General features: G+C 35.2%; 1 protein-coding gene across 2 annotated transcripts; it reads right to left on the bottom strand.

Annotated features, from left to right (window-relative positions):
• Nucleotides 1-292: 292 nt before the first annotated feature.
• On the bottom strand, nucleotides 293-13,932 carry LOC113460942 (uncharacterized protein At4g18490). Of its 2 annotated transcripts, none has more exons than XM_039125521.1 (13): nucleotides 13,844-13,932; nucleotides 12,380-12,476; nucleotides 11,957-12,080; nucleotides 11,610-11,795; nucleotides 10,643-11,458; nucleotides 9,986-10,171; nucleotides 9,763-9,897; nucleotides 7,870-8,055; nucleotides 7,612-7,771; nucleotides 5,948-6,015; nucleotides 5,822-5,861; nucleotides 5,526-5,699; nucleotides 293-775 (listed from the first exon to the last, which is right to left on the bottom strand). In XM_039125521.1, the coding sequence occupies exons 2-13, from the start codon at nucleotides 12,438-12,440 to the stop codon at nucleotides 647-649; spliced, it is 2,265 nt and encodes a 754-aa protein (XP_038981449.1). In that variant the 5' UTR covers nucleotides 12,441-12,476; nucleotides 13,844-13,932; the 3' UTR covers nucleotides 293-646. The 2 variants fall into 2 exon arrangements, with proteins under 2 accessions (XP_038981449.1, XP_038981450.1); XM_039125522.1 differs by having other exon boundaries at nucleotides 5,825-5,861.
• Between the last annotated feature and the right edge of the window lie 5,141 nt (nucleotides 13,933-19,073).

Here is a 19,073-nt window from a genome sequence, read left to right as displayed (position 1 = left end):
GACTAAAGTGGAACAAATGGCCTAAAGCAAATATTATGCAGGGAAGAATGTCACAGTTGAAAATCAAAAACTCTCTGAAAGATTTTGAACAGAAAACAACATAAATATTCACACTGATGCATAGAACAGCTGTCCTTTTCTTTTTCTTTTCCTTTTTGGAATAAAACATTTAATTATATTCCACATTCAAAAGTATTTCAATAAATTTACCTTCAATATTGGTGTCTATCCTAATCAAACCATCATCTCAAGATTCTTCTCCAAAAAACTAATCAGATGAACATTTGAAATCTGTAGGAAAAAGATTCATTCATCGCATGAATCGAGTTTCAATCAACTGTTCCATTCACATGATCACAGAAAATTAAGCTGTAGAAACACCCTTCCACTCAGCAATTCACCATCATAATTTTTGTTTCAAAGCTCAAGTACTAGCATGAATGGTACAAAGAGCTTACAGCAGATCAGCTGCTGGTTCATATAGGTGGTAATAGGATATCACCTTTTTTTCAGTACTCCTTAGACTGCAGGCTCTTAGCGAACCTCTGAAGGGCACGGATGTACCGATAGTGAAGGTAAACAAGGTTAATATCTGGTTAAAAAGAAAAAAAAAAGAAGAAAAGAAAAGAAAAAAAGGAAATAGGTTTTAGATATGGAAGGATATCTTCTCCTCAAATTTGGGATGGTTCAGCATCAGCAGTGCATTGTTGTTTACAATTGCAAGAACTAGTAATTCCTTGGCTTCCTCATGCTTCTTTTTGAGCATGTTGCAGATCTGAAAAGATTATCATCAGAACTTCCATACTTTCAAGAACCAGTGGCAGATATCAGTAAGCAAAAATTTGGGTGAAAAAATCTGATTGACTTGACATTTCTGACATGTAGGAGTTTTATATTGGTTACAGAATTCTTATATTTTGATAGCATGGCTATGTGGAAATCAAACTGATAGAGCTTCCCTCCAAGAAAAAATCCATACAAATGAAAATAGAACGGAGATACTGAAGAACGGAGATTCGTGTTCAACAGGCATACTAGTAAGATTGGCTGACAATTGTGCAATGACTAGAAAGATTCACCCAAGCAATCTAAAAAATCAGCACTAGATTGGGATAATCGATTTTATGCATCTTCTCAAACACCAGGAAGTTTTGAATGAACCAGCAAGACTCAATTAACTTTCATTTTTTTCCAGCTTCAGTTCATCACATGATGGACTAATAAGGCCTTATAATGTTTCAGTGATCACCTCTTTCAGTGGAGTTGCAAGCCAGCTGGGCAGCTGGTTGTCAAGCACACATAATACTACTTATTAGATCACATAATGGAAGACTGCAACTAGACATGGCCAAATTGATACTAGCTATTACATCAAATCAAATATTCTGGCCAATTCAACCAGGATTAAGCAAGCAAATTCATGATTAGACAGGTAGAATTATGAGATGGTCCATGATGTACGTGTGGCTAAGAAGAACACGAAAGAAAAAAGAAAGCAAAGTTCACTGAGGGTAGAAGATGTAGAAAATCCCACCTAGCTTTGATACCATGTGGAGAAAACCACACACCATCCGACAAATATGTAGAATGGCACAATGACTTGCGCAATAAAATTGGCTGGATCAGGATCACCTTGAACAAGCACCAAACACAGAGACAAACTCGCAAGAAGAATAATTACCGAAGAGAGAATAAATTTGGAGAGAGAACAAAATTATTTTCTCATTTAGAGAAAAAAATATAAAGGCCACAAACAACAAACTCGGGTCCCTATTTTTTAAGACACCAAAACTTTCCATAATAAAACAAAAGACTGCTCTCTCTTTCTTTCAGTTAACAGGGACACCTTCCCACAAAAAACAGCTTCACGTGAACCTCTCTCAAGCTATTTTTCTTTACATACATACATACATATATACATATGTACATACATACATACATATAAGTATGTACGTATATCTATCTATCATGCCTCCCCTCTCTCTTATTAACTAGTCCAGTCCTCTCTAAAACTCACACGAAAACACTTAATTGGGACACCTCAGCCCCTAGCCCAACACCACTTCAAAAAAAAAAAGGAAACTACTATTATATTGTTATGTAAACCAACCGACTCCCACCACTAATAGACTGTGTCTGTTCAACCTAAGGCTTAATCAAGCTAACATAGACCAGCACTAAAACCAAAATTAAAAATATGGTATCAATGCCAACCGCTATATGCTGGATATGACTTATGACCTTCATCCAAAACTTACTGCCTGGTGCATTTAGACGTAGCAGTGAATGAGTCTTATCAGATCTATCTGGGATCATCCTTATAAAACCTTCTCCAGTCCTTATCTTCCGAACTTCAGTAACTAATAAGATTATAAACACAATGTTTTCAGATATATTCCTACACCATCTGGGTCTTTTATTGGTCTTCATCCCTTTCAAATGACAAGTCTGCAGAAATTTGAACCCTCCACCTCACTCAGTCTTTTTGATCATGCCCATAACATCACAATCTGTTATTTCTGCTTTTGCTTATTATTTGTGCAACCACTAACTTTTACTGAATGTACTCATTAAAAACTTCATTTTAGTTTTACCAAAAGTTTTCATCTCCACCGACATCTCGGTTTGTCTTGGTATAAGGCACGTTCCAATATGATATATCAAAAATATCGCTCCCAAAAATCTCAGTTTGATACAAATGATAAAATCCAATATATCAGTTGAGATGATATGAATATATTGGGCGAGAAATTTTGCCACTAAGCAAAAACGTAGGCCAAGGTTAAACAAAGATATCGATATTATCGAACAATATTTTTCTTCATATTAGACAATATTGTAGAGTATTATTTATTTCTTAATTAATTCTAATCGATATCTCAATTGAGATAACAGAGATAATCTGATACCTCAATATCTTGACCAAGATGAAAAATAGGTCATATAATTATATATAAAATAATTTTCTAATATAAAATAATTTGTAACATAAAATATCTCATATAATTATTTATAATTATTTATATTTTATACTTATATATAAAAATAATTTTTCTAACACAAATACATGAAATGACAATTCATAATATTTATATTTTTTCTTTATTTGTTTTGGCATTTATGCTCAAGTAAATGAATATGCAACTTTTTCTAACATTTTTTGATGTAAACTAGTAATCCGGAACTAAAATGATTTTGTTTGGAATATAATATTTCTACTAATTCTTAAATTTATCTTAAAATTATAATAAGTTTGAATACTTAAATTTTTATATTAATCAATAATGTAATATATGTGTATCTCAATGTCTAATATATTTTCCATCTTTATTTGCCATCTTTATTTGCCATTAAACTTTACAAGGATAGTTACCCTGCATTTAAGTATCTGCATAGTTTATTGCATATTCAATATTTTGATACAAGTTGTTATTATAATTTTCTGTACTACATTATTATATAATGTCTTTTATTAATAATTTATTTTCAATTTTTAAAGTTATGTGATATTTACTATTCCATATTTTATATGCACTATATATAAATATTAGTAAAAAAAAATAGTCAAATTCTAGCCTTGGCCAATCTCATGATATCTCAGTCAAGATGATGAGATCTATTGCCCAAGATATCGCACTACCTCAGTTTAAAAGACAATCAAGTCAAATTTCACTAGTAAACAGATTATCTTGGCCAAGATAAACCGAGATCTCGATTTATCTCGATATCAGCCCCTGCCAAGATGACCAAGATCTCGGTCTTTAAAAACCTTGATTCCACCACACCTACCTTACTAATGCAGTGGTAGACTCATGTTCATTATTTCACCGATACTTTTCCACTAATCTTGTTTATTAAGCATAAACATGGTATTTCACCAAAGGTTTGTTACAATAAGATGCAACAAAATATTTTGAGAACCAAGCTAAATAGGCAAGGCATGTGCTTGAGTCCCTCTTAGATATACTCTCTCCTTGATTTTGCTAGTACAATTAGCGATCTCAAAAACTACTTTAAGATATATTGAAAACATTCTTAAAAATTCAAGTATTGTGCCAAAAATCTTGAAAAATAAGAACTTGAATTATGAAACATAAGCAATGTGAGTATACAGTCTTTATGAGAGAGGAAAAAATATTGAAGCAACAAGATGATTGGTGGTTAAAGAAAATAAACATTAAATCAGGTTTTATGTTTCGGTGCTTGATTTTTCTGTAATCCTTACTTGCTGTGTCATGAAAGAGGATGTCTATGTGCAGTAACTCCCTGCATGGCTTTCCTATATTCTACCATAAATTCAGAGGGGTCCACGCCTCCATGGTGCTCTTGCATGGTTAGAGGTCTAACATCGTTGGCATAGGCCTTCTTCCTCGTAACTGTTCATGCAAAGATCATGAGACCACTACTCCGGATGAGATCTCCAATTATATATTTCCTAGTTATTCTATAAAGCACTCGTCATGCTCATATCTGAATACCACAAGAGAAACCCCTTAGATTGATGAAAGTTCTTGCCATTACTCTCTCCAAAAAACTAAACCTCCAGCTTTTTTTCAGGGTGAGAGACAGTATACAAAATAGATTTCTCCTCGCATGCACTCTTTTCCCTTCCTTTTTTTTTCTTTTTCCTCCAACAAGGGTGATACACTCATCTGGACCACTTATAGATCTCTACATTCTCCCTCTTTGCCATTTTATTCAGGAATTCAATTTTACTGAGAATCTATTCTGTAACTTTGGATCAATTTTCTCTATTTCCCACTTATAGATCACTAGTTTGTTCATAAATACCTAACTTCTGATTATGCACAGCAACATGTGGCCTAGGAGAGAGCACTAGCTTTGGCAATAAGTGAAAACTACGAGAAATATATATTAGCTATACTATCAATTAAAACATATAAAACATTAAATAATGCAAAATCAAAGGTGACATACTAATTAAACATCTGCACAATGCATACAATCTAACGAAAACTTGAAAGCATAAAATGATCAACTAATGTTGCATTTAGTCAAACAATATCTTCAGTTCTTATTTTACACACAAGAAAAAGATGGCTTCTTTGCTTACAATGACAAAAGAGTCCTACTTAGTTTACTGTTAATAAAGAAATGGCAAGGGAGACACATGGGACAAAGTAGGAGTCTAAAACTCATAACATGGTAATACCTATGGATGCTCCTATTAAATAAGCTAGTGATTGTAATTTTCATTATGCAATTTGAATATTAATAAGAACAGGAAACTGTATCCATCCCTAATGTTCTAGAAGAAACGAGGAATTGACAGAAACTGGTGTGTTGTTACAACTCATATTTAGCGAGTCAGCAGCTAGAAAAAATCTAGAGCCCAATCAAGAGATGCCATGAAGACTAGAAAGCCCCTTCAGCATAATTTAGTGAGGTGCTATATATCAAATTTTAAGCCAAACTTAACATTTAATCGAAGTTGTATTTAGAATTATTTTACCTCATACAAAAGAACTAACAAACAACAAGTATGAAATACATAATATACTCACACCATCAAGCTCCTTTGCACAGGATTCAGCTTTTTCCACATTTCCATCACTTTCTATCAGTACATGCACTTCAAAATCCATCATGCTTCCCGCCTTAGGAGCACCATTCGGAGAAGTTCGATTATCAACAGACACACTGCTGTGAGGAGCTTCCAGCTTTTGAGTTTCTGGAGCCTAACCATCAAGGAAAGCAATATAAATAAAATGATAATATTAGACTTATTATCATCACAATAAATATGATTTGCAGTGAAGGGCCTTGAAAATTAATTTTTAAGCTTGTTTTAAATATCTACCACCTCACTATCAAGTTTGGGGGATGCGTCTGATGGTTTCCTGCATAATATGACAGCACATTCATCATAATCAAAGAACTTGCTACAGTAAGCAATGATCCTCAATGTTCGTTAGTGCAAAGGAACCTTCTTTCAGTAGAAGAGTCCATAATACGTTTTAATGGCTTTAAGGTCTCTGCATCTGCTCTTGCTTCCTGAAACAATACACAAACATTGATATCAGTACCAACAGTATACAGATAAATCTGCAAAGGGAAAAAAATAGAAGGTAGATATTTGCTTTTCACACAAAAGCACCATATGATTGCAGAATATGACAAAATACATTCATAGAACCATGGTTCGCCGTATTGGCCCAAACCTGAACAGTATCGGATGTACCATACCGTACCGGCTCGGTACTGGTACACAGTACGAGAGGCGTACGGTATGCCACAAAGACCCCATACTGTACCGACACAATTCTAGTATGGCATTGGTACGGGGTCCAATACCAAGACGGCGAACTTTGCATTAAAAATACTTATGCAGATATTACTAGTATGTCCAAAGTCTCGATTTTATAAGTAGCCTGATCACGAAAAGAGGCCACGTGATACTTGAACTTAAGGCAGTTACATTTTGCATTTTATTCCTTAATTGTACACCTGCATAAAGCAACACATTGAAAAAGAAAAATATTTGAAAAATGGATTAAAGACAATGGGCTGACTTCTATTTTTTTGTAGATAATAGAGACTTTCCTAATGCCTTTGTAATACTCTATAAGATTTTCATAATGCTAAATATCAAGTGCCCATTTCGGATGTCAACATAAGAAATCAAAGGTGATTAGTGGCCCAACAAAGTTGGCATGGTAACACGCTTAACTGATAAAGGTGATGATATTAGATGATGTAAAGTCAAGATAAGAATTACAGAATACGAAACAAATGCGCTAGAGGAAAATTAGTATTTAACAAGTTGGAGGTAATTTGTTCAGGAACTTCTTTTTTCAGTATGTGCTGCATAAGCCAGAGATAGCCTAGTTTAAGAGAGTGCTTGTGATCTGTGTTTCAGGGATCTGGAAAAAGAAAAGAAAGCGTAAAAAGTCTGAATGGAAGGTAGACTTTATGGATACCTGCTTTGATAGAAGGATATAGGTATACAGCCCCTGACATGAACGACGGCTGACATGAGATTCACAATAGCTGGGATGAGGATTTTCTTAGAAATTTCATTTGTTTTTTCCCCCTCTTTGTATCCATTTTGAGTTTTTTCAATCACAAGTATGTGAAACTTGTCCAAACTTCTCCAAAACGGATCAAAGTAATGAGGCATACTTACCACCCAAAAATCTAGTCTTTTCAAGCAAATACAACGTAATGTTGTTACTGATTCCTTTTAAATTCCATTGATCCTAAGAATGCTTTCCCTCTATTAATACCCATACATGCTGACTTCTAGCTTGCACTGTTACTTCTCTCTCTAGTAGCTTTGGTACACATTATTATATTGCATTACCTTTTTGGCCAGAGAACTGCTATATTATTTTTTAACCCTCAAAGCTGGTCTTCCTCATCATCTTCATAAAAGGGAAAATCTAGTTTCTTGTTAAAATTAGAGATTTTCTCATGCATATATTGGCACCATGTATATCTTAAGCAATAATGAGAAGTAGAAGCAGAAAATTCAGTCTATCAAACACATCCAGTGATACAAATTTGTAGAAGATAATAGAATAAACACCATCTATATTCCACTGGTTTGCAATATTATACAGATATCAAGTGAGCAAAAGTATAAAGGACCTCAAGTGTCTTGCGCTTTAAAGATGGGCTTAACAGTGCATGTTTCTCTGTGATAACAGTGTTGGCCACCTTGGGGGTTAAGTTTCCCCCTAAAAACCTTACTGATTTTATTTCTTTCTGCATCGTGGAATTTGGAATTCTGCTGTTTACTTTTGTTATCCTACACCCACAATCATTCTGATATTAAGAAAATCTTCTACTAATCAGTCTCAGCAAATCAAACCAATTAATTGGAGGGAAAAGATGCAGGTGTTCTACCTTGAAGTCATCGAGCCAGATATATCACATTTTTTATCATCTTTTGGAGTGATATCTTGCCCTTCAAAGGAAATGTTCTTGAAGCCTTTCAAAGGTGCATAGCCTGAAACAAGATTAGAAGTGATACTCTTTGCATTGTTACTTGCAGTAGACTGTTTGTGCAGGTTGGAAGGATGAAGTTGGAAACTGCAAGGAATACATACAGGTTCTAAGCACAAAACAGGTCATCATATTCAAAGAGTAAAAACCAAAACTATATGCAAGTAAAATATTTGGCTTTGATCGAATTATTAAAAGAGTTAAATTAGAAAAATTACAAAATATGTTTCATGAATATCAAGATCATCAGATTGTATAATAAAAATGAAACACTGAATATACTAAAAGTGAAGAACGAAAGAATTTGTTATAGTTAAAAGAAAAGAAAGAAAATGTGAAATAATATTATCCAACCCAGAATGACAGTGTTAACTGCTCACATCAATTAGAAATAAGTGTAAGAGGCAATTGTAATTGGAAATGTTTATTAGGACCCATGATGGTTTTGGGCTATCGCTGTTATAAAGCCAAATCATCATTACTAAAGCCAGATCTTAGTTAACGATTTAAAGGGATAATTTCCATTTTTGACCAACTTTCCCTTAAAAAGGTGAGGTAGAATACTTGGGAGACAGTGGGAAACTCTTGTAGTGATGTGCTAATAATAGACCATGCCTAAACCAAGCATCAGTTTTCTCTAGACTTAGAAAATAAATAAAAAAAATTACTAGAGTGCTGAAAGTGCAATTCAGACAGATAATGCCTGGCCCTATTCCTTGGATCTTATTTTGTTTCTATTATAGTGATGTCTTGTTGGCTTTTTCCTTTGACCTTTTGGCCTTTCTTTCTTTCATTTTGCTTTCTCTGCAAAGTGAAGGTGAGGGTTCTTCCCAAATTCTTATAACAGAAATAGTAAAACATGTCATGCATCTCTTATAGTATTGGCATATCCCTAACCCTATGTTTGGTTGGGGTCATAAAAGGGAGGATAGATGGGGTGGAAGGATGGATAGGCCCCAACCACCATTTGGTTCAAACAATCTTCGGAATGATGGATGACAAGGAGGGATTATCCATCCATCTTGGCCCACCAATTTGCATCCTCCCAATTCCCAATTTGGGAGGATGCAAGGAATGATGGATGAAGCATCTGAGAGGCAGATTTTTACATTGATAAAATTACCCCTCATTAATTTTTTAACAAAATCCAAACACTACTTCTATTTTTCTATTTATATTCACTATTTTTAGTTAACAATTTACATAAAATCAATTAACTATTTAAATTAAATTACAAATTAATTAATTATTTATATAATTAATATATAAATAAAATAGTTCATATATAATTAATTTATAAAATTATTTATTAAATTAAATTAAATTAAATATTTATATAATTTTTTATATAATTATAAGTTATAAATATTATAAGTTTACATATTGCCCTACTCCTTTAATATAAATAAGTGTTATAAATTAATAATAATAATACTTTTTTATCAAAGGATAGTTTAGTAAAAATGTCATACAAATATTATCAATCTTTCCTTTCATTCCTCCTATACCAAACAAAGAAGAAAAATATTCCCGTCCATCCTTCTATGTTTCACCAAACATATGGGAGGATGGATGTCTCTCATCTATCTTTTCTCCCCTATCCATCCTTCCCCCAATCCATCCTTGGAACAAACAGAGGGTAAAAGTTATTTCTATGCGGTCTTAAAGAAAAAGCATTGACAATAACAACTAGCCCTGAAAGACTTAGATTATCACAGTCATGTTCCACATAATACTTGAGCATATAAATGGGTTGTTTAATCAGCTTGGGCAAGTCATGTAAGGATTCCTCACTCAGAAGTATCGTTGTCTTTATTACTTCTTTTGCTTTCCAAAAGAAATGGCACACTTGTTTTTAAAGATATATCATCAGACTTCAAAATGCCACCCTCCAGATTCTGAGCTAGTTCATCATTTGGCTTGGATTCTCTGCAGTAGGAAAAAGCAGAAAAAGATAATTTATTCAACCTAGTTAGACAGTTGAGAGCTTAGATATTGGAAACTTACTGTAGTTTACCTTTTTAAACTTGTAGGATACAAATGCATAATTTCCATTTTCTTGTTCTGCAAACCATGAAGATGCTTTGGTGTTGATGCTGTCGTTCGTTGAGATAGACTGCCTTCTGTAGTGTTCATAGATCTTAATTGTAAAGCAGATGCTCCTTTCTCTTTTGTTGACATGGACTGAACTAATCTGGAAACCCTACATAGAATATGTTGCCATATTCAGCAAAGTAGCCCTAAAGCAGGTTCTACTGATAATAATCTTCTGAACAAAATATCCATCAAGCGACTTTCATGTAATTGTATGCTATTTTATCACTAAATTCTCCATTAACATGCATTATAATATTACCCAGGAGATACAGGCATGCAATATATGGGATAACATAAGTGATTGCATAACAGTAATTAGTAGGACAACATTTTTTTCCGATGCAATCTTGTGCTGGATATTTTGTTTAAAGGCCAGATAATATAAGATGTCAAAAGACTAGAAAAATATTGGGCAGGTTAAGTCATAATGCAAGAGGTTGTGCAGATTCTACAGTTAAATGAATCAAATCTTGGACCTAGACAATTGCTTGGTTTCAGCCAAAGAAATGATAACATATATCGTAAGCAGAAGTGTTTCCTGCTAGAACTGAATTATGAATGCCAATACACAACTCACCTATTTGATGGTGATGGAAGAAAATTTGACCTTTGGTCCTGCTTCTTTCCAGTGTTCTTGATTGCAGGAGCATGTTTCTGTGAGACAGAAGGATTTTCAACATTCTTTTGATCTTGATTTGATTCACTACAAGATGTGCTTGCTCCAGAAACCTCACTTTGGTTCCCTTCATGTTTCTGGAACTTGTGACTAGTATCTAGTGATTCTGCTTTACTCTTTGGCATCCAGCATCTTGAGTTATATGAGTTTGCAGGGCTAGAATTCCTGGATTGTGAACTATCTACTGATTTCATACTACTTTCTTGTTCTCTGGCTATATTTTCTTTTGCAGAAACCGAAGTAACAAGTTCTGCTTGAGTTTGATGAACTTTTGCATGTGTTGAACCATCACCAGATACAGAGAGGAGAGCAAAATCTTGGGGAGCTTTTTCAGCATTTGGTTTTATGGGCCATTTTCCATCTGATTGTTCTATGTGCTGCTGAATAATATGAGTTTCATTTTCATTTTCTCTAATAACAGTTTGCTTCTCGGTAGATGTCTGTGCTTCAGGACGCACATCATAATGCAATAGATTTGAGATGGAAGGCTTAGCATTATCTAATATGCCAGGCTCTGTAAAATGAGTAGGTCTTGAAGTGGCCATATTTTTTTTATTTGGTATTATCTTAGTGCCATTGGAATTCATGATTGAATTACATCTGGAATCTATGCCCTTGTCAAGCTTTATAGAACAGTCAGGTTTAATATCATCCATGCATTTACTAAGCTTCTTTTCTCCTTTCACCAGCTTCGAGTCAAGATCAAACTTATCCAACCTGGATCCAAGAAAAATATATGGATTAGAGAATTCATTCTCGGACATACAGACTATTTTGATAGCAAATATATCACAACAAAATTTATGGAAGAAATTCCAACAGATAAAAAAGAATAATCTTCGACATAACATGTGTGCAACACACATACTCATTAAAATCAAAAGAAAAGGAGAATTTGTCCTTTGTTGATTCCTGCTTTCCCAGAAGAAGTTCTTTGGAAGATTTTTCAGTGGTCTTTGCAGTCTTGTTTACTGGGCTAGAGAAGTCCAGATCAGACATATCCATTTTGAATGATGATAGTTTGTCAAAGTCACTGCCAAGCTCAAAGTCATCCCTGGTTTAGAGGCTGCACTGTCAGCATCCCTTTTAGAAAAGTGGATATTTTTTTTGGAATATAGGTTGCAAATATGAGATGCTTTTTCAGATGATCAAAACTTTAGCTTACAGATATTTAAATTAAAGCAAGTGGGGATACCATTAAAAGAACACACTCACAGTTTGTCAAAGTTAAAGGATTTTTTTCCGATCAGAGGAACTGTTTCCACATCAAAATCTATTGCATCTTTTCCCATTTTTGCTGATGGCCAGGAGCTAAGGAAATCATTTCCAAAATCTTCATCTGCTCAAAATTGAAGTAAACATTACATTTCCGATCAACTCAACATCACAATATGTTTTAGAATACAACTGTAGATGAGTAAACATATCTTAAGACAGTCAAATCACTGCCTTGTATGCTATAAACCTGTTTGGCTGTTTCTCAATATTGCATCCACCATTTTCCAGCTCATGTTAGAATGATAGAATAGATATGTATCATGTTTGATAAGTTCTATAGTTCAATATATATCTGCCACTGATGAAAATGAAAAGTACTGTTGATTTACATAAATTTAAGCATGCGATAACACATTTAACCTAATGGGCTTTTCTTTTGGTCACAAGTAGTTGAAGTGGCTCCTTTTTGTGAATTTGCCATTCTATCATATCAACAAGCCAAGCATATGCTATGTATCTGCACGCACAAAAGAACATGAGACAAAGAAGCAGATAAAGAGTTGAAATATTTGACATAAAAGGGAATTTTCTAGATGCAGACATTTATGAAAAGACATATAAGATAAGTGATGGAGAAAATCAACTAAGAGCATGGTAATTTGTTAATGAGATATGGTTGTATAAAACATGAGAGAAGTAGCTGCATAATTCCATCTAAGAGCTTTGCAATAGATTACAATTTTTTGGTTACCATGTTGCTAATAAGTGTGTTTAAATCTCTACCTATTTTTCATTTCTAGATTGTTCTTCACCTGCTTTCAGCTACATGCTACTAGCTGTCAGTACATGAACTGCTCCAGTCATCCTATTGCTGACCATGCCCATAACACTGATCAATAAAATCATCAAGCTTCTTCCAACCACTTAGGGTTCAGCATTCACCAATCATTCCTATTAAGAGCTACCTCTAGCATTGCTAGAGGTTTTCGAGAATTCATTTGCAAAGCCTCCATCCAAGTTAGCCAAGGCCTTTCTTTTTTCTTTCTATGCTCTTAAAAGCAAATTGGAGCAGACCTCCTGACTGGAGTCTCCTCAAATTTTAATTGCATATTCCCATAGACCTCAATCAGTTTTCTATTCTATTGTGCTACGTTTAATTGATGCAATCCACATGACTCCTCGATATGTGCACTCCTACTGCCACCAAAAATAAGGAAAATACATCAGACTTTCCCCCTCCTTGTTTGAGATGAAAATCTTTTATCACGAATGCCATTAAGAAAATTAACCTTACATGATTGATTTATTTCTGAAAAATTGGGCATTTTTTAGCACAATATCTACGGAAAGAGATAAAATCAAATAATTCCTCGAAGATAAACAAGAAATAAAAATCTATATCAGGAAATGAACAAAGAAGAACGGCAATAGATCAACTCATGGATCTGGACGGAGATAAATCGTCAGAGAGCTTTCTAAACCCATCTATGCATTCTTGAAGCAAGTCACGCAGAGGAAACCCTAAAATATAGAGAGTTCCTCGATAAAGCACGAAAGAAGAATCTAATCTCAGAACAAGAAACTAAAATAAAACTACTTTCAACAAATTCATGAAATAAAATAGAAAAAATTCATTTACGATCTACTAGCTGCATTGTTCTAAAACAGTTCATTCTCTAGGGCGCGAGATAAAGATTATGTGCCGATATATCTAATTAATTGGAGATCTGGAGAATCCGGAGCTCGAGTTCCGCTAGAAATCTACCAATACCTCGATAAAAAAAATAAAATAAAAAAACAAAAATCCAGAGATCGAATGCGAGAGTAAAGGAGAAAAAGAAGAAGAGATCGAGGGGAGAGAGGTGAAAGAACTTGAGATCATGCCTTGGTTCTTTTGCTCTCTTCGTCGGAAAGAACTGCTCCAAGATCGAAATCTCGCTCGAAGGTGAGGGAGACGAAGAGGGGAGATCGTTGCCTGCGCGGGACGCCACCGGGACAATTTATAGCCCAGGCCCCAAGAAGCGGGAAAATACCCGTTGCGGACGCTCCGTGTTAGTCTTGCACAGAATAAGAATTTGTATTTGTAATGAATATGTCAATGCCTGACCGTCCTATATGAGTGCTCCCAAGAGTCATCACGCCCACGATAATGTGGAAGGGGTTTGCTTTGAACCTTAGATCGATTTTGAGATATGTGCAAAATACAATTTTTGATATTCGATCATGTGTATCACACTCAAGATTTCACCGTCTCGGTACCACATCCCGATCCGATGCCACACCAACATAATATCGGTATGGTAAGTATCGGTATGCTACCTATACCGGATACCAGTACGTTCTATACTATACAATTCAAACCGGTACGATGTATCTTGTCACACATGATCTTTGTTTCGCATGCATCTCATGACATGGACCCATCTATGCTTAGTAGTGGGCACCTTTGATATATTTCATATAGCATAGAATCAAAAGATATCCATATAAGAAGAAAAAAATAGTAAAGATATATTTGTTTGGAGGGGAGTTGGACTCTAAAATAGGAACGGGAATGAATGACTCTAATTCGAGGAAGTTTCTTTCCCTATTCTTCTTTAGTATTCCATTTTAATTTCGATTTCGATTTCAGTCACCAATCAAATATGTCGGAGAATATAATTTTTCCAATTCATTCCGAGCATGCCTGAAAGAACTCTTCAATAAGTTGCGATTTCTTAGTTGTTGTGGCTGTTGCTGCACACACTGTCGAACTTTTGATGGCAAATGAAGCTAGACTGCAAGATTTGAGTACCCTAAAGTGCTGTTTTTGAAGCTCAAAGATGGGAATCTATTTCAAGAATTCAATTGATAATTTTTTCTCCACAAGTTCCATTGATAATTTGGTTCTGAAACGAGACATTTCAAGTCTCCTCTACATTTCAGTGAAGGTAGGTTTTTTATTTTCTTTTCCGTGTTGAATGTTCTTGGAATAATAAATTTCATGGACCATGAAGCGGTCGGTTCAGACCATCTTGCAGGTGACCTCCTGTTAGAAAGCAACATAAGATAGCAGGGTATACTGCATTGCATTAGTTGGCCTACGTGCATCCACCCAAAATAGGGCCTCTTGCTATCTTCTAAATCTTGAAAACCTTGAGACTTGTTTTCCTTTTCAACTCTTTTGAATAAATTATATAGAAATTCTCTAAATGTGCCATGTATTGATGGATGACTTTTGTTCCTCATCCTCCTGCCATGTATTTTCTTTTTTCTTTTTTGCTTTAAAAATACTGGGTCTATTGACATAGCCAAAAAAAAAAGGACTCTATATGATCTGCTCTGTTCTAAATCAACCAGGGCACAGGATTCAGTGAAGCCAGCTGCAAAGCCTGCCTACAGGACCTGTTTTTAAAACAACGACGCTACTCTCAGAGCATCATCATTCATGAAGGAGCGCCATCTTTCTCAGAGCATCATTCATGAAGAGTTTACACCATCCTGACGCCATTAATGAACCATCATTACCTTTCAGAATGCCACAAGAAACACCTGCAAACGACTTGCATAAGTTATTACGAATCTCAGGTTTCATAGCATTAAACAGGTTCCCTTTATTGCAGTGAGGGACTCTGTGCCCGGGCTTTTGCTCAGGGAAAGAAGGCGGCCGCTGGAAAACAACTGATGCAGCATGAATTAAGATAGTTGCAGTTAATCTCCAAATAATAAAATTCTCGGTTCCTGAATTGAAAAAGAAGAAATGGACACAGAAAAATCTTCTCAATCCATTCCGGCTCCTTGCAAATGAACTTAGAGTTTGTTTGGTTTGCAAAAAAAGAAGGGAGAAAGTGTAGTCAACGAAAAAGTAATAAAAAGCCTCTTATTTGGTTGGAGTTTTCAAAGGAGAGAAACGGAAAAGTTGTATTCTCATGAAAATATGATTCCCACATTTAATGGAAAAGTCTTTCTCATGAGAAACATGGGAAAGATAATTTTTCCATAAGGCGGAAATCACTCTATTTTTATTTTCTTCCAAAAAGACCCTTCAGCATTAAAGAAGCATTAGAGAGGCATTTAAGACCTAATTTATATTAAAGATATAATAGGAATTATACATAACTTTTCCAGAAAAGTGGATGGTCAATCAAACATAAGTATTTTAGAAATTTGTCACTTTCCCATGATCAACCAAACATGCCAAAAGTACTTTCCTAGGCATCCTCTTTCTATGAATCTGCTTCTCAGGAATTATATTCCTAGGAGGAAAAAACTTCCTGCGAACCAAATGAGCTCTTATTGGGAAAAATGGGATCAGATAAGGAAGATTATTGGAACAAACTCCGACAAAGCCAATCAGACTAGACCTTGAGAAAGACCTCATCAGCATCAAAAAGTGCTTCCACCTCATCAGCATTAGCAACAGACTTGAATGCTCGCTTGTCAGAGAGTATGCCAATGAAAGGAACCACTCGGAGAAGATGATGCAAAGTGAGTGGACAATAGATCAGATTGCTTGATACAAAATATGATAACAGGTAAGCTTTTGTTTCAGAAAAGAAAAGCTTAAATGAGTAATTTTTTCTCTCTCGAGGGATATTGTAAGTAATTGCATCAAAACAGAGTGGCAAGACCCATACAAGTCTGCTGAGATTGAGCTATGCATCGATCAAAGAATCCTAAGGTATGCATTAGACTCCAACCTTATTGTGAGGAGGAAAAAACCATACACATAAACACCATATTGGTATAAAATATGATAACATATCTCATTTGTGGACTAATTATATTTTTTTTGTCCTTTTTTTGGGTACTGGTCAAGATTGTCAGAGATTGTTCCTTAAACTACAAAGAATCAGTTTAGCATATACATATCACATAATCAGGAATCTAACAACTGTAAAGCGCATAACAAGCACTAAACTTTGAAGGAAGAACAAAATAGTATTGCATCCCCCTCGCCCCGCCCATAAAAAAGGAGAAATAAAGAAAGAGATTCCCTGATTTTGCATTGAAGAATGAAGTTATTGTCAATATAATTGAAAAAAAGAAAAGACTGAACGAAACAGATATGTATGAAACTTTGGCAAGCATTCCAGTTAGTTCAGATGAGTTTCCCATAACAGGTGCTGGCAAAATGTCCACAAAGATGGTTTAGTAGATGAGGGTGCTTCAAAGGCCAGTGCACACCCAATTCTATATCCAACACAATTCTGAAATCACCTTATGAAGTTCTTATGACAATGGTAAGAAGGATTGAGTTGCTTGATATGAATGGAGAAGCCATTTAGCAGGGCTCTGAGAAGATATGGTTGCAATAGTTTACCAAGTAGACATTTTCATTACACACACACACACAAAAAAAAAGGAAGAAGAAGAAGAAGAAGACTAAGAAGCAATTGAGTGTTTGGAATAATATCATTCTTCAATGAAATATTTATCTTTTTGTACCTTTCGAAGATAAAGAGGCAACTGAACATAACTTCACTAAAAACCAAAAACTATATTTGAGACGGACGAAAACAGAAAGGTTGCGGTGTTTGGTTGAATAGGCCAGAAACAAATTGGAAATGATAATTTTATTCAGGATCATGCAGCAACCAGATGCAGCCTTGGTAGTGTTTTGGAAACAGTTGTTCTTGGCATGAGGAAACATGCGTGCGCTTGCTCCGCCTGTTGGGAAAACAGACATGAAAGGAATAGAAGCCTGGTCCCAGCAATGGATCAAACGGAACCACATATTAAGCCTTTCTTCATTTTGTTCAAACCTCAGGAGGCCAGCACTCTAGCAGAGATGCAACACTAGAAGTTACAGGAGGAGATCCTTCGCAAACAATTTGCGCCTCATTCATCGCCTCCAGCAGGAGACCATCTTTTCCGCTGGTTGGCACATCTCCCCACCATAGTTGTTGGAAATTTTTTAAATTTCAGAAAAGATTTTTTTTAAATTTTAAAAGGATGCTTATTCCCTTTTATTTATTTATTTTAAAAGCTTTAAAATTCTTTTTTCTTTTTTTTTTTTTGAATCCTACATTGAATATATAAAAGCAAGTTCTCTTGCGTTTATAGAAAACTCATCCTTTGAAGATAAAATTGGAGTTTAAGGGTAGTCGGCTCGTGGTCGCATGCGCGCGCATATGCGTGGCAAAAATGATGTTTCCGAAACATTACATTGCTTTAGAAACATTTCCAAGTCCTAATTATCAATACGCTTCCCATTCTGCTAAGTTTGAAGTCGGAGACAAAAGGCTCTTCTACTTTGAGAAACTCCGAGCAAGTTGATCGGATCTAGCCTCCCATGCAATTATGTTCGTTAGAGGAAGATCAGGTTGAGCTGAGTTATTGTTTCTTGGAGACGATCCGTATGAGGGGATGAATCACATTCTTAGGGCAGTATTCTTCAACATGCCTCAATGTAAACAAGCTGCTACCAATTTGATTTTCAAAATTTTCTCATTATAAAATTTAATCAAATTTATTAATTTTATTGAAATATAATAAGTTTTAGATACCATGCCACCAATTAATGCTACCAACCAAAAATTCCACAACATTGGCAAGTGTGAAACAAAATAGGAAATGCGAAACAATTTTAAGTAACGACTGATAAAAACATTACAAAACCAGCATCAATGCAGCCTCCGGTCGATGGGGCTTTAAAAAGAGAACATAGATAAGGACAGAGACGGAAGTAATGGAACAGTCCAAATATCAAAATAGAGAATGCCCAGGCCGGCCCATCAAGACTAACCCGGCTAGCTTATCTAAAACCACCAACAAGATAGATCTTCTCGAAAAGACCACCATTAATTAAAATATTTTAAAACTCTATATCATAACCATCCATTGTGCTTCTTCATAAGTTTCCATCAGTGTGGTAATACATATATTTATATGAAGCCCACCTGAATGAAGACTTTATTGGGCCTTTAAAAATGTACCTTGTTACCAATATATGGCACACCTAGAATGATAATTTATGCCTTGAAATGACGAGCTGAAGCAGAGTTAGATGCCATTTTCGGCTTGGTTGTGTCACGCCCTGGCCTCCGCAGGGCACGTGCGGCACCTATTGCCCACGTGAGGACTACATGAGGGGAGAACACGGGGCTCCCCTGCCAGATATTATCCGATTTCT

Source organism: Phoenix dactylifera, chromosome 4, assembly GCF_009389715.1.
Source record: "Phoenix dactylifera cultivar Barhee BC4 chromosome 4, palm_55x_up_171113_PBpolish2nd_filt_p, whole genome shotgun sequence".
NCBI lineage: Eukaryota > Viridiplantae > Streptophyta > Magnoliopsida > Arecales > Arecaceae > Phoenix > Phoenix dactylifera.
The sequence above is the reverse complement of the archived record's forward strand: the minus strand, read 5'-3'. Positions and strand labels throughout refer to the sequence as shown.

Bases quoted from the DNA above. Each gene is read 5' to 3' on its own strand.
- LOC113460942 (XM_039125521.1), bottom strand. From the start codon at position 12,440: ATGGCAAATTCACAAAAAGGAGCCACTTCAACTACTTGTGACCAAAAG. The intron at 7,772-7,869 runs GTAGAACACCTG...TTGTGGGTGTAG, and splicing joins TCTGGCTCGATGACTTCAAG to GATAACAAAAGTAAACAGCA. The intron at 6,016-7,611 runs GTCCTTTATACT...GTATTGTTTCAG, and splicing joins TAAAGCGCAAGACACTTGAG to GAAGCAAGAGCAGATGCAGA.